This window comes from Serinus canaria, chromosome 5 (assembly GCF_022539315.1).
Source record: "Serinus canaria isolate serCan28SL12 chromosome 5, serCan2020, whole genome shotgun sequence".
Taxonomy (NCBI): Eukaryota; Metazoa; Chordata; class Aves; order Passeriformes; family Fringillidae; genus Serinus; species Serinus canaria.
In genome coordinates, this window is record NC_066319.1 from 26,381,791 (window position 1) to 26,408,034 (window position 26,244).

Genomic DNA, 26,244 nt, shown 5'->3' on the forward strand with positions numbered 1-26,244 from the left:
TCTTCAACACCTATACTAAAATTCATATTTGAAAGCGTGAGACCAATTCAGCTCCATGGAGAAGTGTGAAATTCTGACACAGCCCAGATAACAAGCCAAGCAGCCAACAATCAGTGAAAAAGCACAGCTCAGAATACAACCCCCATGAGGGGTCAGAAGACCATCTCCAGCCCAAAACTGCCATGAGAGCTAGAGCAAGACATGGCCTAGCATTTCCTTCCCCACGGGCACAAAGATGATTACAGTCTACACTATACGTACGGCTGGGTAGCTTCTCCAGCTTTGTTAACTGAGGTTTGGTTCCTCCACAAGTGGATAACAGCAGCCTGTCAACACCTGCCAGCTTCAAACCTCCCACTTGCTTTCTCATGCTGAAGTAACTGCACTGCTCCCAACAGCAAGAAATTTCCTTGCAAGGGCAAACTTTATGACCTCCCAACCCCGCACCCACACAGTGCTAGTTGAGCTGCCAGGATCTCAAACTTCATAATGTCCACAAGTGTGCTTCTGCAAGTCACAGCTGAAGAAATACCACACAACATAAAAGGTGCTGTTAACACCAGTTACCTCCGTGAGTTTCGATTTTAATACTAAGTAGCACTATGCAAGGGGCTCAGGTAGAAGATGCTTTAAATACCAATTGCTTCTCTGTGTTATTCTCTATGTGAAACATAAGCGCTCCTAGTCTATCTACAGCTACAAATGTTTTTATTTCCACAAGAACCCAAATCATTCGTTACAAAACTCTGCCATCAAGCGCCCTCTCCCAGCCCGCAAAGACCGTCCTCAAGGTCCAGGCGGGACGAACATCCAGCCGGGAGGCGCGCTGGCGCCTGCACAGAGCCAGCACCAAGCCCCAAGCCCCGGGTACCAACAGCCTCGTCCTTCTTCCACCGCTGCCTTCCCCTACAAAGATGCGGGAAGTGTCACCGCGCTCCCTCAGGACACCAGCTGTGCTGTGCCGTGCCGCGCTGCCCCCGCTCGTCCCGCTGGGCTCTGAGCTGGCACACGGCGCCCGGGGCTCCCGGCGCTTCCCGCGCCCGCGGGGCCTCCCCGCTGCCGGAGCCGCGCGGCGCCACCGCCCGCCAGAGACCGCCCGGCGCCGGCGGCGCTGAGTTCCGGCGGGCTCAGCCCCGCGCATTCCAGCGGGTTTCACACGCCCGCCGGGCAGCTCCCGGCGCAGCTCCCGCCGACGGCCTCGCCTTCCCGCCGCCGTGCCCGGAGCCCGCCCGAGCCGGGGGCGGTGCCGCCGGCGTGTTCGACAGACGCTCGGCCGCGGCCGCGGAACGACAGCTGACGGGACCCCGGCCTGACCCACGCGGGCTTCGCCCCTCACAGCAGCGCGGGGCGGACAAACTTTCCCGCACGGCCCCGGCCCGCGGCAGCGGAGGGCGCTGGGGGAGTGGCGCGGCTGCGGGCCCGGCCCCGCCGGAGCCGGGGCGCTGCAGGCGGACGACCTAGCGCGCGTTACCTCAGCCGGGCGGTGGCCGGGGCCGTGCCGGAGCCACCGCACCACGGCGCTGACCGGCACCTCCTCCTGCAGCAGCAGCTCCAAAACCGCCGCCATTCCCGGCCCCGCTCCCGCCGAGCACGCGCACAACCCGCGCCGGGGGCGGGCCCGCCGTGTCCCCCCCTTCCCGCGGGGGCGGCGCCGAGCGGGGATTCCCGCCGGGGAGGCGGGCGGGGGCCGCGCCCCCTCCCCATGTCAACACGCGGGGCACGGGGCGCCTGCGCCGGTCCGTGCGCGTCTTTTCCTCTCATGCGCGGTATTTGCTTCCCCAGCAGAGCTCGGGGCCCGGCCTAGCAGCGGCGGCACCCGCGGGCCGGGGTGCAGGGAAGGGCAGCGGCGTTTCCCTCTCCCGGGCTCCTCGCTCGTCCGCCCGCCCGCCGACACCGCGGCGGAGGATGGCCGAGGACTCGCCGAAACGGCGCAAGGCGAACTTCAACGAGGCGGAGACGGAGGTGCTGATCGAGCAGGTGCTGAAGCACGAGCAGCTGCTGTTCGCGGCGGGACCCGGCCGCGCCTCCGCGGGCCAGAAGCGGAAGGTGTGGGAGCTGATCCGGCACAAGGTGAACCCGGTGGCCGCCTGCCCCCGCGACGTGGAGGACCTGAAGAAGCGGTGGCGGGACCTGAAGCGCCGCGACCGCAGCAAGTTGTGCCGCCTCTCGCAGGGCTGCGGGCCGCCGGCGCCCCCCGCCCTCGGCCTCCTCCTGGCCCCCGAGGAGCTGCCGCCCGCCGCCGCGCCGCCCGCCCGCCGCCAGCGCCGCCCCTACGGCTCCCTGCTGCCCGCCGAGGCCGTGCCCATCGTGGGTGGCATCGACACGCTGGAGCTGCCCGGCGCCGTCGTGGGGGACATGGGTGAGTGCGGGAACCACGGACCCTCCGCCCGGCGTCCCCCACCGCAGCCGCGGGAGCCCCGGTGTGCGGGGAGCAGCTCCGCCCGCCAGCGGCGTGCGCGCAGGGGCCGCGGGGACTGGCCCCGCAGGAAAGCGCTGGTTTGGATCCTTGGAAAGGCAAAACGTATATGCACGCACACAGAACTGTGAGACTTCGTGCTCTGGGTCACAGAAGTGCCTAAGAACAGCACCAAGAGTAAAAACAGCGTCTCGTATCTGATGCTGCCCATCCACGAGGCGTTAGACCCGGCCACCGATCTTCGCTATTGCTGTATTTATTCTTGCAAATGCAAAAAGCCATGACAGCACGCAGGTCTACCCAGTACAAAGTGCTGCGAGCACATAACTTCATACGTGCCAGCGTCCTAGCATGCTGGAATACCAAGGGATTCTTGCAATCCAGTGTTTCAGCAGTGCTTTTACTGTTAACCGCATGCATAATAGAGCCTGAAATGAGCTTGCAGTGAACTTGGTCTTTGGGATCCTAAAGCTTGGCTTTTGTGGTGGTAAGGGAGCTGTAGTACGCAGATACGTGGTTAACTGGTGAATGTGTATTTATGATCTTCTTACCACCTGTCAAAGTAATTTGTATTCTAAAACCATCAAAGATAACATAGTTTGAGAGTCTTGTTTCAAGGACTGATGTTAGTGCTTAGTAGACGAGAAAATATGTCACCACTGAGGTTATGAATTTTCTCACGGGCTTTGCTTTTCTTCCCTCCCCCCACCTCTTCTAGGGTTTAATGGCAGTCCTGGCCCATCTCATCAATCCAGTCTTGAGCAGATGAACCTCAAAGAAGAAATAGTAGTGAAGGTGGTGGAGCCAGAAGAAAGCTCTGAGGACATGGTAGTGGTTCCACCTAGTCAAGAACAAATGCCTTTTCTGGGGACATCAGGCGGTGCTTCCTCTGGGAAAGTAAAAGCCAAAACAAAAGGCGGGTGCCAGGCAGACCAAAATGAAATGACTGAAGAGGACCTACTGCAGATTCAGCAGACCCAAATACAGGTGATCCAGTCTGGCTTTGACAGTGTCAACCACAATCTTCGGCTGCTGCAGCAAGGCATGCAAGATCTGAGTAACAGCATCAGCATCATGGCACATACGCTTGTTGCTATCAAGAACATCTATGTGAAAAACAACACTGGCCCAACCACACATGCCACTGCATCTACTCAGACCACAGCTGGGTACCTGAGCCCAGGATCCCCCCAGCTCTCCCCTGCTAAGGACAGAGCTAGAGCACAAGTGGCTGGAAGCAGCAGCAGAAGCAGCAGCTGCAGCTCCAGCTCCATGTCACAAGAACCAGGTCCTTCTGAGTTTCCTAGGCCCCCCCTGAGAACCATTAAGAAAGAACATCCAAATGGCTGCTACTACTTCTGCTTTGCAGATGTGTAAAACTTGAATAGATGTAAAATGACTGTGTTGTTGGGTGCTGATGTATGTTCTGCTCCAGCCTGTGACTTTGAAGGAGCGAAGTGGACTTGCCTCCCATGTTTTTCCCAGTGGGAAACATTTTGCTATAGGTGGCATTAAACACTAATTACCAGCCTCCAGTTAACCCTGTTGCAGTTGGCTAATAAATTTATTCTCTTTTTTTTATCCTCTTATTCTCTTAAAAGAAAAACCAAACACATCTATTTTGAGTAAGACTTTTGTCTGTATCAATGTTTGTTTAATGTCACCTTGTGAAAAATAAAAGGCATAAGAGTGGGGTAAAAAAGTAACATTATGGTTACTAGCACCAGGAGCTAACTTACAGAAGTTACTTGATTCTTAGATTAAAAAAGCCTCAGAAGTAGCTGGCTCTTTAGGTGCTTCCCTTTTCTAATCGTTATGTTGGGGGTGTTTGCTTGGTTGTTGTTGAGGTTTTAGAAGTCTGAGCTGTGCAAGGCATCACAGGAAGAGTTTGAGATACTTGCTTATTCTAGGAATGGTTTAGCACTGAACATTCACTGGCATTCAGAAGTCATACAGCATTTTTCCACTTGGCTGTTGTTCATTTAAACAAATGGCTGGCTTTTCAAATGCACCTTCTCTTCAGAGACATTGTGTTTTACTGCACTAGCAGGGTAGTCTCTTTTTTTAACCAGTCACATGGTTAAAACAGAGAAATACAGAAAAATGAGGAATGGATGAGTGATGCCTGTTTCTGTCATACAGGTTATATGTAGGCTGTATCTTCATCTGCTTTTGTAAGCCTTACAGAATCAATACCACAGTGTTTGAAACACAGAGAACAAAGAGCTTTGTATTGTTTTACATGAAATAGAAATCAGATTTGCTGTTAAATTACAGGAGACAGGGGCTCACTTCATTCCAGACAAATGCTCCTGCATAATTTAGAAAGTTTTCATTATCATTTCCTTTCTCATAACTATATAGCCAAGGAGGAAGAAAATGAGGAAGAGTTGGAGCAAAATGTAACCTGGTGTCAACTCTGAGACAAGCAAAAATCATTTTATCTTCATGCCAAAAAGAAAAAATTGCCATTTCGTATTGTCGCTGGCACGATTTTGTGTTTCAGGCTTATGTATTCGAGCCACTCTACTTTGCACAATTCAGAAGTAGCAGAGGTGCAATGGTCTTCTATCTGGCATCTGTACCAGAGGTCAGACAAAAACAGTCTCACCTGTCATTTTGTCCAATGACTTGAAAAATCATACAGGTGCTCTTTGTAAGCATTTATTACCAACATTTAAAAAGGTTCTGCAGATAAATTTGGCCTATAGCAATGACTAGCTGTTTCTAGTGTTACAGTCAGTTTGCACAAGCATTCCTGCTGCAGGAATTTAGCAATTACAAATAACAGGGAATCACAATTAAACTGCCCCTCTCCTAGAAGCATAAGAATATGTAATCATAGCATAAGGTATGCCACTTTTGCAGTCAGCTTTGACTAAGCACCACCATATGAAAATGTACTTCGTGTCCGCCATTACACCATTTTGGTGTACTGAATTAACTCGTCTGCACTTCAAAAACCAGCCACTGCTGCCTACTAAAATGTGAAAACAGGGTAATCAGTTAGCAAGTGTTTCCCTTCAGAATCACAGATGGAGTAAAATATGAAAATATCTCACAAAAATAAGATGTATACGTGTACAGCACAATGTTCATTGGGATTAATGCCTTAAAGAAGAGAAAGTTGTTTTTTCCAGGTTTACCTTAACAAAAGAAGATGGTATGGGAGACAGGTATTAAGAAATTGCTGAGTTTAAGAATGGCAAAGAATCCTTCTAAATCATTTTGTTTCTATGTTGTTAAAAGCTTTCCACATTAACTTGTTGGAAGCATTTCTCCCCTATCAGTACAGATGGCCTCTCTTGAGCAGGGTTTTCTGTATTTTCTTTTCATGGACACAGAAGGTAATTCATGCTACCATGACATTCCAGGTAGATTAGCAAATGTGATCTACCTGGTCCTTCTGGGCAGTTTGAGCTTGTCCAGGTCACAACTGGCAGTTCCTACCTGTCCTTCTCTTGATGTTTCCATTCTTTTTGCAACTGTTAATTCTTCAATTCCACATACTACAGCATTTCTTGGGAGAGGTGACTTGTGTCTGCTTTCTCATGTTCCAGTACTGGTTTACATGAGAGGCAGCTGCAGTGTGAGTAGAGAAGTGCAGCAAGATCCTGTGAGCAGAAGGGGCAGATTGGATCTCTTGTATGAATGAAGACGAGCCAGGCAATGCTAAAAAACACTGTGGTGGTCAGACAACAACCAGACCTCAACATCAATGTACCACAGCATGTTTGTTCTGATCTTGCTTCTTTCCCTGTGTTTTAGTTGTACCGCTAAAATATACTGGAGCCAGATCAAAATCACTCTTCCACTTCTGACACATTCTAGATTTACATCTTTTAAATCCAGAAGGAAACTGAGCTACATCACTACAGAGGGGCAAAATTGTTATTTTCATCTTCAAATTACTACAGTTGGTTGCTATTTCTTTACACACCCTTTCTGTGATCACATGCACCAACCAGAAGCCATGCCATTAAGTTTCTGGCTGCTCTTAACAGAAGGTGAAACATAATTTTCTTGGACTGTTACTGAGTAAATGAATTCCCAATTTGTTTCCTGTGAAGCTATTCAGGCTATTTGTATAAATGACAAGAGCTAATGACCTGGTCATGAAGCTTAATGAAAATACTGCCAATTATTCGAACAAAGGCAGAGCTGGCTTTAAATTTCCCCGAATGCATGGCATAACAATGGTAATACTGAGAAAGAGATCCAGGGAATTTTCTCCAATTCTTCTGGACTTCCCTAAAAACTTGTTCTGCTGTGCAAAGTGCAGACTATTTTCTGGTAGCATAGGATAAGGACACACAAACTGCAAATATAAATTGTGATAATTTTACACTCTCCTTACACTTCGTGTTACTAGAAAGAGAAATAAAAGGGTTTTGGAGGAAACTAGAGCAACTGGTAGCTCAACACTGCATTTTCCCCATAGCACTCAGATTCAGTAACAACTTCCATTCATTCATTTCTCTGCTATCTGCTGCTTAAGTTTATTGTACAGAGGGAGACGAGTCTTCTCAAGAGACTGCAAAAGCTTAGTGACTACATCCAGACAGCTGATTATCTCCAAAAGAGGTCAGTTATAGTGACCTGTGACTAAATTAAAAAATACAGTTTTGAAGGGAAAAATGCCATCAGCAGCTGGATTTTCAGGACCACCATATTGTTACTAAAATTGACCTGATATGGCTGCGCCAATCATTTATTGTTTAGATGAACAGACAGAAGGGATAAGAACAAATAGGAAGTCAGGTTTCTGAGGTCTATTTGGATTTTTCTGTAGTTATTAATATACAACACATGAACCTACTAAATCAGTTAAACTTCCATTGAGCCAATAACTTCAATTTGCAATATGAACATATGATTCATGTTGTAGTAGTACCAACACATGCTTCTTTTTTACTTTCTTGAAACAGAGGGGAAAAAAAATCACTGCTGAAGCACTTTATCCATTTAAATTACAGGGTTACAGTAGTAAAAAACACTGAAAAATATTTCAGCTAAAGCTTTTTAAGTTAATGAATCATTATACAAACACAATCAAGAATTGAAGTTTTGCATGCTGAATGAATATTTTATTTAGAACCAGTTTATAAAAATAAAATACAAAATAATTTGAAAACAAAACTTAAACATTGTACAAAGCCTTGATATGGTACAAATGAGAAAATAAATAATTACAACTTTATGTACAAATGACCATTACAAGGGCATTAACTCTTTATGCTCTTGGGTGCCTGAGCAAACTTAAATGAAAAGAATGGCTTAGAGGATTTCCAAGGAGGGGAAGAGAATTGCAATTACTGAGTAAGAGAATTGAAGGACTCAACATTTGTCTTCCTCAATGGCAAAAAACAATCTCAGAACTACTTCCCACTTAATTTAATCACACTGCAGACTTTACTATCAAGTACTTGATTTCTTATGGGGTTTACAACATTGTATTTTTAATTAATACATAGATTTAATTCTTTGTGGTATTGCCCAGAGATTTTAGATTAGCAGCCATTGGTTGGCCACTTCAAAAAGTCAGTACTTGTCTGAAGGCATTGCTGGTGATTCCCATAATTTACTAGTTTGGATGTTCATAGGAAAGCATTTGAAAATTGGCATCTGTTAACACAAGCACTGCAACTTGAGTCTGGGCTGACTCTACAGAAAAGAAAGTTAAAAGCTGGGGAAGAATTTCCAATCTTGCTCTCTAGCCAACGAAAGTAAAGAGGATGCAGAGAAGGCTGCTTGGCAAGAAATCCAGATCTCCAGTCAGAAGAAAAAGATGTGAAATTGTCAAAAAAATCCTACTTCACTTTGCATCAAACCTTTATGACCATGCCTGCCATGCAGCAGAAACTGGTTTAAAAGGATCTGAAGCCAGGCAGACCAAAATAATTACATTGCATCTTTTGGAGCAAGCTGTTCTGCTGTTACCATAGACCCTTTACATAAAAGGTCAAAGATCAAGTGATCTCAAAACAAACATGAAATTAATTCCAGCTGAATTCCCACAGACACTTGTGGATGATGGGGGCCTCCCATGAGTAGCCCACTTGGGATACTGTTTTAAAAGAAACCACATTGTACTCTTGGCCAAAGCTGGCTCTCAACAGTAATTCTGACAGAAAAGGAGAGATCCAGAGGCATGTCATGTAATAATAACAACAACAATACGAAAATTAGCATTTTCCAATTTAAAACACAGCAGTGGAAAATTTTATAGAGTGACTTTATCTTTTCAGTCCCTAATCAGGGGAAAGAGCCTTAACAAAACAGGTCCCAATACCAATTTTAATGAAGTTGCACCTGCACAAGAACAGCAAGAACTCCCAAGGGTCCAAGCTCTTCATGTAGAGGAGAAAGAGGAGCATAGCATTTGGGTTTGTCATTATCATTGTTGAGAGAGAATGTGTTATCATCAATGGAGAGTAAATCAGCCCACCTGTTCAAACCTGGATGGCAAGAATCATTGCAAAGTTAATACATCAATCTTTTAAACAATGGACTCCTGTACATTTTTCCTTAAAAAACCCAACCAAACAAAAACCCCTCCTTAAAGATATATATTTAAAAGACTGATTATTTAAACCATATGAAAATGAGTGGTAAAAGCTTTTTGGTATTTGACAATATCATAAGACAATTATTGTAGAATCTAAGCTGATTTTGTATAATTTCTCTTTCACAAATATTGTGTAGGGAAAAGGAACACTGGCTTCAAGCAGACAGGTGAGGTATTCTTATGTGATGTGCATGTTTATGCAATTTGATGAGCTAAGAAATGTATGACCTATGCCTGTGTATTGCATGTAGTCATAATATTGAACCTCACTTCCTTTTACCAGCATTCCTGGTAACGAAAAATGGTACTAATTACAACCAAAGACATTTGAGCCAAAAGCAAAACAGCAAACAAATCCAATCAGTTCACTGCCTACTTGATTAGCTAAAAGAAGTTAAATAAAAATATTATGTCCTGTTCTATAAATTTCAGAAAGAGGAATCATAGAATCATCAAGGTTGGAAAACACCCCCAAGATCCAAGTTCAACTGCTAACCTAGCACTGCCATGTTCACCATCCAATGAGCACCCAAAGCTTTCACCAGTTGAAGAGAGGACTCATGGATAAAGTCAAGGCCTTTATCCAGCCAACAGTTCTCTGACCATTCCTAAAAGTGGAAAAGCATACAGAGGAATCACAGGAATCTTGGTGTTAACCTAAGCAGACCCTGACTCACTGAGAATGACAAGACAGACATGGCTCTTATCACCTCACAGCATCAGTCCTGCATGAAAAAATTCATGTATTATAAGCCTGTCATGAGAAAGAGTTTGACTTTGAGCTCTCTTTTATTCTCCTATTCCTTTTCAGAAGACTACTCTTTCATTTAAGATATTTATAAAAATTGGAGGCACATATAATTCATTTTCCATTAGACCCTTTTAAGAAATTGGAATAATTACATTCTTCTTACCAGAATTTATGCCTCTAAGTGTTCCATAAAAATGTTCAGTTCATTACAGAAAAAATCTGTTTTCAGGAAAAAAGACGGTACTGTAAATCTGGCTTTATCTACATTCTCATCAAAGAGAAAAAGAAAAAAAAAATTAGAAGCATTACAGTCAACCATTACATAAATATTACTGCAATATGAAGGACTTACAGGAGTTTTGCCCAAGTAGGACTATAGGATGAGGCCTTGTAATATGAAAAAGACACAAAATCAGAATTAGGGCATAGGGACATTGCAGTAGATGAAAAGGAGACCAGAGTAGATCAAAGAAAAAACAGGCTTGGCTCACTCTGGCAAATAAATTCCAGTGAACAGGATGGAATAGCTGAGACTCTTCCTATCTATATGTATATACACACATATGTATGTATGTATATATATATCTCTATATAATATACAATATCTATATAAGTGTATATGAAGATACACTTAGGTACAAATGTGTATTTATATATATATATATAAAATCAAAATTGTGTGTTTTCCCAGCAATAGTTATTACCATAATACTACAAATCGTAGATGATAGAGCTCCAGCAAGTCTTTTTCAGATGAAAAATATTTCAAGCTATTTTTAATATATAGGACCAAATCTTTCTTATACATCAAGACTGTTTAATGAGGTATGCAAGAAAGCTTGATCTCAAACATGCAGACTTCAAGGTGAGAATATGTCCAGATTTCCCAAGACAGGATGTGGCTGGTGGCTGTAATGAATGCCTTGTGTCACTCTGCAGGGCTTTGCCTCCTGTATGTTTATATATAACTAGCAGTTAAGACCTCATCTTGCTCCTGCCTTTGAGCAGTGAAATCTTCTATGCTTATTGATCCTGCTCAAGCAGTAGATAGGTGCTTAGCATCATACAACTTGCCAACGTTGCTTTATTGTATCACACTTTTTATTATTCTAGCAGGGTTTTACCTAAGTAGTAATTGGCATTTGTAATTAATAAAAAGGTTAATTAATATTGATTTTTGAGGTTGTAACTTAGATTGATTTTACCATGCAATATTGTAGCACAAAAGTCTGTGTGAAATGTTTGGTGATTTCAAGTTCTATTTTAGTTTAAAGGCTTCATGCCTCAGTTTCTCTAAAAAATGTTCCAAAGTGCTGGCCACAACACAGAATACACCATAAAGAGGAAATGAGCGTGCAGCATCTGCACCTGCTACATGTCATGGCTCCATTGCACTGCCCACCAAAGAAAGGGAGAAGACAAAGCAACAGCTCCTTGAATTTTATTATTTCCCAGCTAATATTACTATATAAACTGTTGTGTGCTATGCAGAGTAATGGTAGCCATTTTGTACAATGGAGAAAAATCTTCCCCGTCCCTGAAAATGTGTTGCAGGTAACCTGCCAGAAACTATTCACACACACTCTGCACAAGTGTCACACACATGCACATCGGTGGTTTTCTGCAGAGTCATTTCCACATTCAAATACTGAGGCTTACAGAGTCCTTAATGATTATATAGGCCCTCTAGAAATATTAAGCTAATATTTATGTATGAGTTGATCAGTTGACCATTACTTAATAACATTAACAGATTGCTATGTTAGACTACAGTAAGCATTTCTGTAAACTTTTGGGAGAAATGTTTCAAGAAACAAAAACTCAAGAAGAGCAGGTAGTTCAAGCTAAGTTATTCACAATTGCTCATCCATTCACATTTTCATGATTTTCTCCTTAGATCCTGTTAAATCTACAGCAAAAAAGCAACTGGGGGTATACAGTCCTTCTACCTGTTCGTCACCAAAAGAAGCCTGAGGCACCAATCATGACTGATTTCTCTTTTTCTTTTTGGCATAGTTTACTATTTTTACATTGGCAAGTAGTTCAAGTACGAGTGAATTTCTACAGCATTGGTTTATTTTACATAGTAATGTCTAACAATGGACAAGCCTGCACTTTGAAGACAACAAAACAGAGGTGTTCTATGTTTTCTCACCTGTAAAGCAGTTACCATTTCTGGATCCTGTTACACTAGAGAGAAAATATAAATACCTCAACTTCAGCATTTTCAGGCAGGGATGCATAAAGTTAGTACTTATGAAAACTGACAATGTAACATAGGAATAAACTTACATGATGATAATAAATGCTTTTCAGAAATAAGTAAAAATAATCATGAGCTGCCATACCACCTTAACAAATAATTTCAGCAAGTGCCCAGGACAAAAACATCACAACGTGACCAAATTCTTTTTTTTGCGGTATACCATAAGGAAACATGTTGAAAACAGGAAGGAAAAGATGGAATTTGTTGTTGTCACATTCATCCATTAGGTATTCATAGACTGTCACTGTTCCTATATGACAAGTATTCACAATTTAGAACTCATATCATGAAATAAAAATGAGCAAGACCTATTTGTAATAAAAAATAAAAATACCTTTTGAGTCTTTGTTCTTGTTCCATATGCAAATGTATACATGAAATTAGAAATAAAAAAAAAAAAAAAACCAAGCTGCAACACAAAACATTGGCTGGTTGAGAAATCAGCAGTCCTTCAATTTTATACCAAGGTATAAAGGCTATTAGAATTTGTGCATTCCGGATTTTTTTGGCAGGGGTGCAGGGGAGAATAGAAGAGGTAAATATACAGGAACTAACAGAAAGGGAACTGTACTATTTGTCGTCCATAAATTACAAATGAAAAATGAGAAAGAATGAGTTTATATAAGCATATACATATATGTATATATAAATATTTATACTATATAATTTACCATGAGGACATGCAATTATTGGTATAGCACCTATTATACATTATAATACAAAGGAATAGGACTTTGCAATGGTATAGTTTCTTCAGAAAAAGCAGGTATACCCTACCTATTGCATTCATCTGTAGTGCTTGAAACCTGAATGAAATTAAGGTTCCACACTGTGCTACATTACATATGGGAAACAATATACATAGTAAGAAAAGAAAAAAATCAACATAGTCTGACAAAGCAAGTGAAATTCAGTGCAGCTCTAGGGCAGCTTTAATGCAGCATTAGAATGTGTTAGCTCAGAGACAAAATATTCCCTTTTAAATCCAAAAGTATTCATTTGGCAGAGGTTAAATAAAAAAACACAGATGCTGGCTGGAGAGGCATACGACTACAGCAAGCAGATCAGTAATTGACAAATCTCCTATGCATCCAGAGTCCCCACAACAGGAATCATTAGGGAGAAGAGCTGACTGCATCTTTCCCAGGCTTGTGTTCTTGTCTGTCCCTATTCTGACCCACTATGCTTTTCTGAACATAGCAAAAGGTGCCATACCTTTCATTCCCTACAGGGCTCCTGCAGAGCACAAGATGTTACTGAGTAACTACCTAATAAAGTTGGAGGAATTAAACACCATGGAATTTACTGAGAGTCAACACAGCTTCGCTATCAAAAACACATTTGGGAAACTGAATTACAAGAATCCAATATAAAAATATCTCAGATTTCTTTCCATATATTTTGATTTGATGATTAATATTCTTACCCAGATTTTGTAAGGGTGTTAAGTATATTTCCGTCACCCCTAACCTATCAAGTTCATAAAGTAGACAATTTCCTCATCGCTGTTTCATCTTTCATAATTTTAGAAAACAAATGACCAAAAATCCAAAACTTGATTGGTAATCATCTCTGCAATGCAAGATCTGTGGTTTAAGTGATCCATAACTAATGGAAAAACAAAAAGTCAGCAATAACTAAGGTTCTTTTTTCAGTTGAATTAAGGGGGTAAAGAAAGGTTCTTATTTTCTAACTTATATTGCATTTTACTGTAAATCTGCAACATCCAGTGAAGGTCATACATCTACTCCTTTCCCTTATTTCCTAGGAGGGAATGCTTTTCCAAATCCTACCAAATGTGGTTTGAAGAACTCCACTATGACACCCAGAAAACTGTGTGATATAGAACTGAGAATCGGCTTCTTGGATCCTAATTACTGCTAAGCAAATTTCTAAATAGTATCGGTACAAAAACATCTTGTCAAATATTGATTTTTTAAATTTCATCAGTGTCAAGAAGGGGTAAGGTATATGATACTTAGGTAAGAAATCTGTGCCATGATAGGAGACAAAATAAGCACTCAGTGACTCAGAGGAGAGTGCAGCTCAAAATGGAAGAAATTTATAAGGCAGAAATATCATCTTCTAAAGTGTGTGCTTTTTTAAAACTGCAAAGAAATGCTTCAGCAGTACTTATCTCCCGAGTAGTGACATCATTTTGGGAATGACTGTTTCAGGCTTTCTTACATACTCCTTGAGTATGCCATGCCTTAAATAATAAGGCCAAATCTTCTAACTAGGGAAACTAAACACATTGAGATTAATACCATTTTAAAACACTCACCTTCCAGATACTTTTTCACTCTAAATACATTGCACCTCTTTGACTACCCAGCCATTCTTACCCTGGCCTCTACTTCCCATCTTGTGGATCTGCTTGCTGCCTGCTCTAAGGCAAAGCCTGGCCACTTATTTACACAGAATGCTTTCTCATGAATAGTTTACAATGGCTACTTTCTTTAAAATGTGCAGATTCAACACCTTCTTTTTAATATACTTTTTTTTTTGATTATTTTTTTAAATACACAGTACACAGACACAACATGCATCAGATTTAGGAGGAGACTTTATACCTGTCAAGGCCCAGTTCCTATCTGCTAAGTTTAGTAGTTGATTTGCTCTTTCCTGTGGAAGTCTTAGTGTTTGGGGAATGGTGGAAAGAACTGCCAGATCCTTTCAGACCATTCTTGCTCGTTTTGTTGCAGCAATGCTCTTGTTGGCAGGACCTCCTAGAAGATGAAGAGCCTGAATGGCTAGGAGGCGATTTACTCCTCCCGAAATGTGGGGATGAGCTCCTCTGATCATGATGGGATCTCCCAGCCCGGGACGGAGAAGAACTGGCAGTACGGGGTAAAGAAGAGCTGCGAGGGGAAGCACTGGGACTGCGGCGGGGGATGACAGGGCTCTTGGGTGGCGTTTTTGGACTATGAGGAGATCCCGGACTCTTACACTGGGTAGAACTCCTTGGTCTTTGAGATCCATTCTGCAGGATTTGGGCCAGACGAGAGATAAGATCTGAGTCCGAGCTGCTACTGCCTAGGACTCTGTATCTGCGCAACCTTAGGAAGAAACGAAGAAAGATTATTTTTATTTCCATCTATTCACTAAAATTCAAATAGAAACTCTTTATCACTAGAAACTAAGAAGGAGCTTGCATTGCTGAACAGATATGTGGAGCTCAACTTTCCTTTCAGGTAGAGGTGTTTGGATCTAGGTTTTGGCTTCTGTTGTATAAATACTGTAAATAAATTCTTCTGTATAAATACCGTTGTTCAGCTCAACACAGTATTTATACTATTTATATTTATATTTATATTAACTCACTCCCATAAGCAGTCTCAGTGTTTACAGGATAACGGGAATTTCCTGGTGGTGTTGGAAGTGCACTGAAGAGCAGTGCTTATTGCCTTTTCAGAGGGGTACATCCATTCCTGCACACCATCAGTGCACTCCCATACACTGCAGCTTCCTTCACAGGATTTTGCACTACTGTGTCAAAATTATCCTTATCTTGGGAATGTAGACACTGAAAAAACTAGATTGTGGTTGTCTGCATATAAACATGGTAAACAAGAGGTCTTCTAAAATTCACTCTGCTCTACTTTAATTAGTTGGTTTACTTAGACATAATCTGAGCATAGCTAATTGACTCAATGGTGATGGCTGGAGTCTCCAAATAGTTACAATGTCTACATTAAGAACAGATTAATTTTCAAGAGAGCTGAATACAACAGCTCCGAAAAATTTCTATGGGTTTGTAAATAGCCAGCAGTTCTGGAAAAGCGACTCCACTTTAACGAAATGCGTAAAAATTTAGTTTAGATTGTTAGGTTTCAAAATATTGAATACACATCTATTGATGTATTAGTTTTAACAGTGAACCAGGCTCATTTTGATTATCAGCTTCTCCTCATTCATTCTCCAACAATGTAAGGTTTCTCAGAGAATTGAAGCCCAGCATTTTTTTTTAATTAGTTAGAGGACGGAACTTCTACAGCATTACATCCTGCACAGTCACTGCAGTCTAGCTCCTGAAAATCCATTTCAACCTGAAAATCTATTTCTATTTTCTCTGCATTACCTAGCTTCTACCCCAGGTCTAGTAGGTGGTTTTCCTGGTGGTGGCCGAGGAAAGAACTGAGCTGAACTTGAACTGGTAACTTGATCAGTGGTTGCCCAAGACACTGGTCTTGGAATCTTGCTTTTTCTGGACTGAGGGCTGCTTGGAGATAAAGAGCTGTCTTCATTCTGCTTGCTGAAATGAGAGTCCAGTGTCAATCTAGAAAACGAAGCTAAGACATCATCCTCAGAAAACGGTACTGGAGCACCAGCCATTTTTTCCTCCAGTGACTTATCAGAGGCACTTGAGAGGTCACCAAGGAAAGATTTGAGCTGTCTCTTTTCCATAAGTAATTTGACCAAGTCTGTCTGATGGGCCTTTTTTAGAAGAAGCTTCTCCTTTGCGGAAACAGAAGAGGAATCTGACATAGAGTCTATCTCTTGTGCTAAAACTGGGATTCGACTCTGCCTGAATACAAAAGAAGATTTAACGGAGTCCTTCTTAGATCGATAAGAATTCTCATTTTCTGAAATGCAATGGAATAACTCTCCATTTCTGGGAGCATTTTTCTCTTTTTTATTCTCCTGCTGCAAAATAGTAGTTAGGGCCACTTGGTGGCATTTCAGGTCTTGGCTATGGACTTCCTCCTTATCGGAATGAAAACCGTTTTCCTGAATGGTTGCTATTTTGCTTGCCTGTCTATTAACATGTGTGTTATTAAGTCTTGAGGGAGACAATTCTGATGTTTTAGGTGCTATTGACTTCAGAACCTCGTCTTGATTTGGCACCAAACAGACAGGCCTTGACTTTGATTCTTGAGCTGCTTCAGTATTTGTTAGAGGCTCTTCCTCTGCAGATTTTGAGTTTCCTGGCAAAGAATTCTGTTCTTTGCTTTGCATTTCAATGGCATCCTCAGAAACCAGTGGGAGCCCTTCTTCCTCAGCCTCGTCCACAGGAATATTTCCAAGCTCTTTCCCTTCCTGTATCCCATTATGTTCAGCTAGGTCCTTTTGGTCACAATCCAGGACAGATTCTTTGACAAGTCCTCCCCTGTCAAGCACCTCTTGGCTAATATTAAGTACCAAATCTGGTCTGCTGGCACTAGCTGGAAGTGCATCTTCTGTCCCAACCAAACCTGGCAAACTTTCCTTCGGAGAGGAAAGTTCCACGGTGTGTTCCACAGACTGACCATCCTGCTCTCTTCTCTCCAGCTGGTGGCCATAGTGAAAGCTCTCTGAAGCAGACTGTGTGGATGCCACTGAAGGTCTGGGTATTGTTATCTGCATTGGAAAATTAAAGAAAAAAGGTGAGAAACTCGGGAATGTTATACAAGTAACATCCTTTAAATAGCAGCTTTGGTTCCACGTCTTCAACATACATTCTATAATGATTCCTATGAATCACATTGTTCAAATAATACCTAACTTCATAGCGTACATGTAGATAATCAGAAAAAAATAGTCTATCCTCCTGAGACAGAAATATGTAACAGGTAAAAAAACCACAATGTCAGTGAAAAATGTTGCAGTTAGCAAGTAACTCCCCAGAAATTAGATCCTAATGGGCAGGTTTGGGGTTTTTTGGGTTTTTTTTTTTTTTGTCTTTCGTTTGAATACTCTTAGAAAAAGTTATATATAAATGTAACATTTTTAACAAGTACACAGCAATAGTTTTAGACAAATGAAGAAGACAAAGAACACAGTGACACTTAGATTCAGAAAATTCATGCTCTTAATATATTTTTGTCTGGAAAAAGAACTTTTCTGTGTACCCTGTATTAGTTATTGCTTTTCCTACTGAAGCTTATGCCCCATTTATCTAAGAGACCTGGTTAGGATATCTCCTTACCTGCAGTGATTAAGACATTCAAAAAGTAAATACTTATATATCTAAATCCCCTAACAGGTCTGATCCAATAGATACAAGTAAAGCACTCCTAAAACCTGTATATATCATTAAGTCAGATACCCTTTGAAAAACAGTTGGTTATGATGAACGGTGTCTTTAGCACACAGCTTAATTGTAAGAGTACGTGTCCAGGAAATGAGAAACCTGCATTCATATCTCTCCCTGCTTGAAGGGCATAAACCCATTTTCTCTAGTTCCCATCAAAAAAGGAAAAAACCCAAATGGAGCTGTTTCTCACCGTCCCCATTGAAGACAGGGAACTATACAGACACAAATGCAAGAATCATGAGGTGAGAAGGTGAGAGAACACATACACAAGTTTTGTCTCTGGAGACATAGGAGGAATGCACTCTCACATGAAGAGGAATCCAGCATTCTGGCTTACAGATATTGGTTGGAGTAAGTTGGTCTAAACTCCAAAAAAAAAATTAAAAATCAAGGTGATACCATTACATCTTTTTCTACATGGACAGAGTTCAGCTCTGAGTTTCTTTCTATTCTGTAGCCTCATGAATCTGACACAATCTGTACTCAACAGAAAGTGGAAACTGGACTCTGAATTTGGCTAAAAACACTTTCTTGATTCACTACTGGTAGAAGAGACAACTAGTGGACTGTTGCTAGGATTCTGCTATGTTATAATACAGATTTTACTTGATTTTGTTAGAGAAATTATACACAGTTACTTACTAGGCTTTCTAGGCTTGTGCAAGAGCTAGTACATTGGTACTTCTGGAAGTAGAAACCAAACCAAACCAAAAAAAAATCACACAGAGACCTGCAGTAAGAGTCTACTTTTTGCCTCCTTTATAATTTGTTTTCAAGTTTGGACCAATACCGTCCTTCATGTTTGCTGAATTAAAATGGTACACTGAACAAAAATCTGAGGTTACTTAGTTTGGGTAAAACAGTCCTCCTTATCTTCTCTTACTCTCAGTCCAGCTTCTTTCATCTGAAAGAAACACTATATCCCTTTTGAGCTAGTGAAGTGCTTCGTAGTGCAAAAGACTTCTTCTGAGAGAATCCGAGAACATCAGTTCAGCTACAGAAAGAACAGAGGAAATAGAGTTGTCTTTAAAAGCACCTTTCCATGATTAGATCATTTAGTGCCTAAATCCTGAGTATTAAAAAACAGTTTAGAGAGAACTCTGCACAGAAAAGAAAAAAGAAAAAACTGGAGGGGAAAAAAAAAAGCCAAAAACCAAAAAAGTTCTATGAAACAGGGGAGCTGTCCCGTAGGTTTTCATACATACATAGGAATTTGCCCTAAGAGAACACTGCTCAAGGTAGTCTATGCTGAAGGACTTGCTTTCATAAGACAGAGGGACTTACTTTGGCCTGTCAGACAAAAATCATCAGCTTGCTTAAAAATTCTGATCTACAATCTGGGTAAAAGTGGGTTCAGGAAATTTTAATGCAATATTATCCTTGGAAGAGGAGGTTCACATTTTGGAGAGATCACTTGGGCATTTGATGTCCACTGAGCCTTGTCTTAAGCTTGTTTCAACACCTTGTTCTCCAGGGCTGCAGATGCATCTCAAAAATAAGGACATGTAAATATTTCCTTTTTCAAACTTTTCACCGGATGAGCTAATCTAGTTGCCAATCCAAATAACTCAGGATTAAAACACCAGTGTTATCTTTCACATACCTGAAGGATGACTTCCCTCAGAATAGAATGATCAAGGTATCCTCTCAACTTAAAGAGATGAGACAACCTTAGGCATTGGCTCTCAGAAGGGTATTTATCTATTTGCTATATTTCCAGAAGAACTGCAACTGCATTTAGACCCTCCTTTGCTCAAATACGTTTACATTAAAACTCTCTTCTCCTTGTTACATCTATTTCATATGTCAATTCTTTGCTAAAAGCAAGCAGCTCTGATATAAAGTTAATTTACATTTTTCAATAGACTTCATATTCTTTGCCACATCTGGAGAGAGAATTTTCTAGTCTTTCCAGCACATCTTGGCCATATAGATTTAACCCTTACATTCAAGAAAGAGGAGACTAGGCTTGTTGAACCACCTAGCATCAAATGGGCAGGAGCTATTTGTGAAAAAGAAACATTGAACAAATGGAGAAAAGAAAAGGATACTGGATGACTAAGTATCAACTAAAGATCTGGTACTACTGAACAATTCAAACTTTCAGAAAAGGCTTTTTGGACATGTATATCACTTTCTTGATTGCTATTCACTAACAAAAATTTGGTTTTTTCATATGGTCAATAAACCTCTTATTGGTCTTCCCAAAGTACAAGAACTAGATTATACCCTTGTTGGACTTGACACTTCACCTATATGTTCAAGAAATTTAAATGGGTAGTCATAAATAATCCTCATATTTTTATTTCTTGTGCCACTAAATACACTCATCCTATGAGATTTTTATGGTTAAATATGTCAATTATGTAAAACACTGAACCTGAGGAACAAAGATTACAATTCATCTAAGTAAAATATGGGGAATACAACTTAAAATCCTACCTTTCAGCTCAACATGATAACTAGTTTCTAACACTGATTATTGCAATTCCCAGACTTCAACAGGAGTTACGTGATACCACAGATCACTAAAAATGGCTGAGACACTATATGGACCAATGAATTCAAGGTTCTCCTTTCACTCCAAAATATTTGAATGAAATTACTGCCACCATAGTCTTGAATATTTTGGCCATCCCTAAATAATTTCTAAATTCCTTTCTGTTTCCTCAAATTCACACTTGAACCAAGATGAGAAATTATCCTGCATTTCTTCAGGAAATTTTACAAGACAGTAAGCAGGATGTCAAGAAGGAAAAGAACAAGACAACAACATAAATATCTCTCAGACATCCTTTAAGGCATCTGATAAACTTTCCTCCTTTTAAACCTTTGACAGGCTGCAACAGTAAGCGATATGCTTGCACAAATGCCTCTGTGTACATATACAGTTAATTGTAGAGGAATGAAATACTGAGTTTAGGTCTGTAAAATTGCTAAATCTGAAAGACATAAAGGTGTGAATATGGATTATTTTACAATATCAGCAATAGCTTCTTCATTCCACTCATGATGTCTGATACTTCTGCATGTCAAGGGCTGTCAGGATTTCAGGCCTCTTAGGGACATGGTGTGCAGATCTGTCTCTGGCTAATCCTTTCATTATTTGTAATTTTTACTGTTAACACATCCTCATTTTATTACTGGACATTCTGAAGACACTTCACCTAATCAGTTTACTCTTCAGAACATCTTTCCTACCTTAGTAAACCTTGAAGCTTTTGTATCCAGGAGAATCAACCCCTCACATGTTTTCTCTTTCCCCTGCTTCTTTTTCACCTATGGTTAGCTCTACAGCCAGCAGGAACAAAACCTTTGTTAGTACGAGTCTGCAACTGCAACTCTGATTCGCAACACCAAAAAAACTCCCTAAATCTTTCCAGTTCACCAGCTTCCTCTTACTTCATGAGCTTTTCTTTATTTACATCACTTACTTCTATTTCCTTGCAAAATATTATGCCTCTGCAAAGAAATTTGAACTGCAGGTTGTATGAAAGACCCAAGGGTATATAATGCACTGTCCTGTAATTTACTGCCAGTGCCATTCTCACACAAGTAAACCACTGCTACACCTCACATTTTGGGAGACAGCTCACAGCTTCCTGTTCAGAACAGATCCACCTCCCAAAATCCTACTACTACTATCACTCCTACTGACATTCTAGAGTGTAATCCTTTGTATCCCTTACATTCCATTCCCAGATTAAGCTCACAGCAGGCAAGTTAAAGATATTTAATTATAGGTTTACTAAAGTATATTGACTGTTTCTACAAATAGACTAATATGGGGACAAACAGGAGAAACATATGGCTGTAATTCAGTGTTATGGAACACTAGACTAAATTTTGATACTGAATCCTTATCAATAGCCCCATATATATCTATTACTGCAAGCATATTATTTCTTCTATAATGGTAATTTTGGCATTGTTTTACATGGAGGTTGTGAGAAATGGAAAGAGGATGGAATAAGATGCAGAGCTATAAATGGACAACTGTGTTTCCAAATTCTCTAATGTGATAGGTAGCTTTTGAGGATAAAGAACATAGAGATCTGTGTATACAGTCTTTCTCTAAGGCTTATAAGCCATGGCTTAATTTTTGAATTCTTTAAACTTCTTCCCTTTTCAGTTGTCCCTACACCACTATACCAGACAAAATTAGATTTTTTTTTTTTTACATAAAGCTATATCCTATACAGGGCAAGTACTGATTGCTCTAAAAATAGTATCTTTGATTCCTTTTAGAGAATGACTGTGACTGTTAATAAGTGACTAATTAATTTGGTAACATGACTAAAACCGGTATTCATTCAATTTGAAATTACTTCTATATAATGCATAAACCAATTGAAGAACATTCTTGAAATTTACTGCTGAAATGGAAAGCAGAAGCACTTACAGACTATTATTTCATAACACTCACATAATACTCCTATGATACTGCTATTAAAATGGTCAGTATTGTAGTATTTTTCTTGAGTTCCAAAGAAAGGGTTCTTTTTAAAGAATGCATTGATTTGCCTCAATGCACAGTTCAGAGGTGTGAATTTTTTTCCATGTAATTACAGTTGCACTAGAATCATTTGTAATTTTAATAAAAGAAGACAAATATTTTAAGAAATAAATAAGTCTAATTTAAAGATTATTTTCTGGATGGTACTGTAGACAGTATGTAGACTTACCAACAGGCAAAATGTTACTTATATTAATTAGATCAATTACAACTTAATTACAGGAGAAACAATCATTAGTCATTATGTCCTGAACTGTAACCACCTATTTATTTCAAGATGATTATAGTATGAAGTGTCGTCATGGAAACAATTGTTGACCCCAGAGTTAATCAGCTCTCCATGGGAAATCCCACAGACCACTTAGCTTTCCTGAAACATCTTTACTAATTTTATGCTAATGAAATTATGATGTTAGAAAAATGTAATAAATCACACAAGTTTTGGATAGGATTGGTATTTTAAAAGAATAATTAAAAAAACGATAACTTCAAGGACAGACAAGAATAACTGCAAGTTGTGATTACAAATTCTGGGAATCATAAAAGCACTGCTGATGCCAGGAACACAAACATGTTAAACAATTATAACTTTTTGTATGTTTGGGTTTTTTTGACTCAGTGTATGCAGATGCTATTTCCACGGCCAAGTCCAGACCTTCATCACTTTTCTGCTGCATCTAGTAGAGAAACCTGCAGAAGCAGAATGGCCAAAATGGTTCTGTCACTACAAATGGAAATGTTCTCTACAGCAACACACTATTCAGGAAAAATTATGTCATTCATGGTGACTGCTTGTCCTCAACTCTGAATTACTTAATTTACAACTTGGGAAGTTTCTTTGGAAGAATTTAACATGCTGTACTATTTAGTTCTTTACACCAAAGGCAGAGGAGAAAAAAGCATGACTGAAGAATTTCCTTCAAACAAAAGACTAGTCTGAAAAGGCAGCATTTAGGTTTCTATGTATCAAGCAATTTCCTCTGACACTTGGATAGAAGTTAAAAAAAAAATTACTTGTTTGCATTAGAAAGTGTGTCTAGAAGAAAATTCTTCTAGAAACATCATTATCAATATAAAATCCAGTTACTTAAAAGAATGTGAGAAAGCCAGGGTAAAATTTATTGGAAAATTAACAGTTATTAACAATTACCCTGTCATGAATGAGATGGTAAACATCTGCACATTTTCCCTACTTAAAAAAATCAAAGCTACTGCGTATCAAACAGTTCTCATAGCTACAGGCTGGACTAACTCCTTGAATTTCTGCCTTGAATGAAACAGGGAAGAACCTAACTTAAACCTCATGCTGACTCCATATAGTTTCCATCAGGATAGGTAACAAGAGGCATAACAATTCTGTAAAATCTGAAATTGGAACCTTTCTTCTACAGACAAACTTAACTTTTCAACTCAGATCAGTATATTATTTCTCATCTTGGATACGAATATGAAAGTGATGGCTTGTATTTCCATAGTTTCTTGTGTGGGAAGATTTCAGAGCATTTTGTAACAAATTATATAGTATTACATAGTATATAATTACAATTATATACTATATAATTACAAAATATTTTTAAGTGTTACAGTAAGGTGGAAATTTGAGAATTTTAAGACAGAAAATATTTGTATAAGTGCCAACTAATTCTAATTACTTAACCTGAGAGACACAGATTAGCCTTCCTAATACAATGAATAGCCATAAAATAATTAAATTTAAATTAGCCTCCCAGCACATACCTGATTAAGCGCACTGAAAAAAGAACACACACCTGAATGATAGACAAAACTGGAATCCACCTTTGTTAAGGGCTGTATCATATTATAGAGCAGCCAGTTTAGAAGTATCTCAGATTGCTGCCATGGCTAAAAGAGGTGTTCACTATCTTATTGGAGAATTAGAGCTGAGAAACCAGAGATAAAAATCTGCACTCACTGATTTTGATTGTTCTTAAGACACAGCTACACATTTAGCACTACAACTACTCAAGCAGTATCTTCACACACAGCCCTGGCCAGTAGTTGCTGCACTCAAACCACCTTTACCATTGACCTCACACAACACCCAATGCAGCTCTCTAAATGAGCAGAGGACTCATCTGGTTGGAAAATTTGCAGAAAGAAAGAAAAATGTTAGAGGTTTCAAGAGGATTTGCTGTACAATTTGACCATGCTGTAGATGAGAAGGATACTAACAGCACTCCAGACACACTTTTCAGACCCAAGTACAAAGAATTCATCTGTTTTTTCTGAGAGCTGTAATGCTGTCACGCTCTTTTCTTCATGCTGCAAGTTGAATAACTAAGGAGAGCTGAAGCAAAACACTCCAATTCTCTTTCATTATTTATGTATGGCAAGACAGGAGTCCTCTATTGAGCAAATATAGACCAACCTACATCTGCACGAGTGTGCAGAGAATATACAGAGATTTCATGACCTCCTCTATCTGACACCTAAGTACAGGAAGATAAGTTAGAGCTCCTGAACCCTCATTGATCAAAAATCTGGAAAGAAAGTTGCTTTGCTTGATTTCAGAAACAAATGTATCATTTCTTATTTTTTAATATATGAAACTAAATTCAACAGCACAGATCCCTGACCTCTGCAATTCATTAGTTATGAATGCTGAACCAAATTGCAGACAGCAGGAAAGACACGAAAATATATTCAGTATCAAATATTTGTACAGATTAACATGAATGACAAAAATGTTTTAAATATGTCAAAAAGAGAAGGACTTGCAAAAATTTTTAAATTCTTCAGTGAGCCATAAAGTATATTAGGCTTTCATTGCTGGAATGAACTAAACAATCACATGCTTGTAGTTTCCATAGAAAATGACAAACTGATAATTCTTAACACAGTTATGACTTTCAAATCACAGCTCAAAAAGCAACACAGCAGTCAAGCACTTACCAGGTAAAAGGAAAGAAGAAGCTTAATGTTCACTCCACTGAGCAGCAGCACCTGGCACAATGCCAGGTCTTCTTCACATGACAAAGTACATTACTTTGCAGCCCTTATTAATATTGCAGCTGTACTTATTTTTTGGGTACTAAGGAAGCCAGAGAAGACCCTCAGTCTTGCTTTTGCTGAGCATTGTGCACATTTTACTGAATTTGCTAATTACACCTGCAACGGACTCTGATTGAAAAACTTAAATGGTACCTATAGGGACAAAAAAAAACACCCAAAAACAAAACAAAACAAAAAACCAACAACCAGAAATATGGTCATCTTGCATCCTAGGACACAAACCAATGCCAAAAAATACTGAAGCTTAACTCCTAATGAGTTAATATCTCCTAGGTCCCTTTCCCTAATCAGTATGTCAGCCATCATGAAGATGTAGTATTTTGGTATCCCATCAAGTTCACAGTCATGAATATTGGGGAGCTACTGTTTGTTTTTATACATCAAGCACAGAAAATTTTTTTTAATTCAGCTAAAAAACAGTCAGGATTTTGCCTTGTTATCACATACCAATGATCCTACAGAATTTTGAAAGTAACTAAGCTTAATTAATTACTTTTAATATCAATACTCCTGTTCATTCTTCACTGAGAAAAGAAAAACTGTTTGTAATATAGAACTTTTTATACTGAAAAATACATTGGAAATGAAAGGCAACACAAAATATAATCCAAATTAAATATTAATGGTAAAATGATGATGATATGTTAGTCTTATGCATTAATGCTATGTCATACTGCT

General features: G+C 40.0%; 3 protein-coding genes across 5 annotated transcripts in view; 1 reads left to right on the forward strand and 2 right to left on the reverse strand.

Annotated features, from left to right (window-relative positions):
- CDAN1 (codanin 1) overlaps nucleotides 1-1,624 on the reverse strand; it is a 32,045-nt gene extending 30,421 nt beyond the window's left edge. The window contains exon 1 of the mRNA XM_050974997.1: nucleotides 1,472-1,624. Within this exon, the coding sequence (XP_050830954.1) occupies nucleotides 1,472-1,567 (96 nt within the window). The 5' untranslated portion in view covers nucleotides 1,568-1,624. The remainder of the gene's footprint in view (nucleotides 1-1,471) is intronic.
- LOC108961266 (uncharacterized) lies at nucleotides 1,608-3,996 on the forward strand. The gene is made up of 2 exons (XM_018907616.3): nucleotides 1,608-2,359; nucleotides 3,135-3,996. Exons 1-2 carry the CDS (start codon nucleotides 1,906-1,908, stop codon nucleotides 3,791-3,793), a joined length of 1,113 nt encoding a protein of 370 aa, XP_018763161.2. The 5' UTR covers nucleotides 1,608-1,905; the 3' UTR covers nucleotides 3,794-3,996.
- Nucleotides 3,997-7,475: 3,479 nt separating this feature from the next.
- TTBK2 (tau tubulin kinase 2) overlaps nucleotides 7,476-26,244 on the reverse strand; it is an 81,673-nt gene continuing 62,904 nt past the window's right edge. For all 3 annotated transcript variants that reach the window (XM_030240599.2, XM_030240598.2, XM_050974996.1), the window contains 2 exons: nucleotides 16,083-17,341; nucleotides 7,476-15,060 (listed from right to left, as the gene is read on the reverse strand). In XM_030240599.2, the coding sequence (XP_030096459.2) occupies nucleotides 14,592-15,060; nucleotides 16,083-17,341 (1,728 nt within the window). In that variant the 3' untranslated portion in view covers nucleotides 7,476-14,591. The remainder of the gene's footprint in view (nucleotides 15,061-16,082; nucleotides 17,342-26,244) is intronic.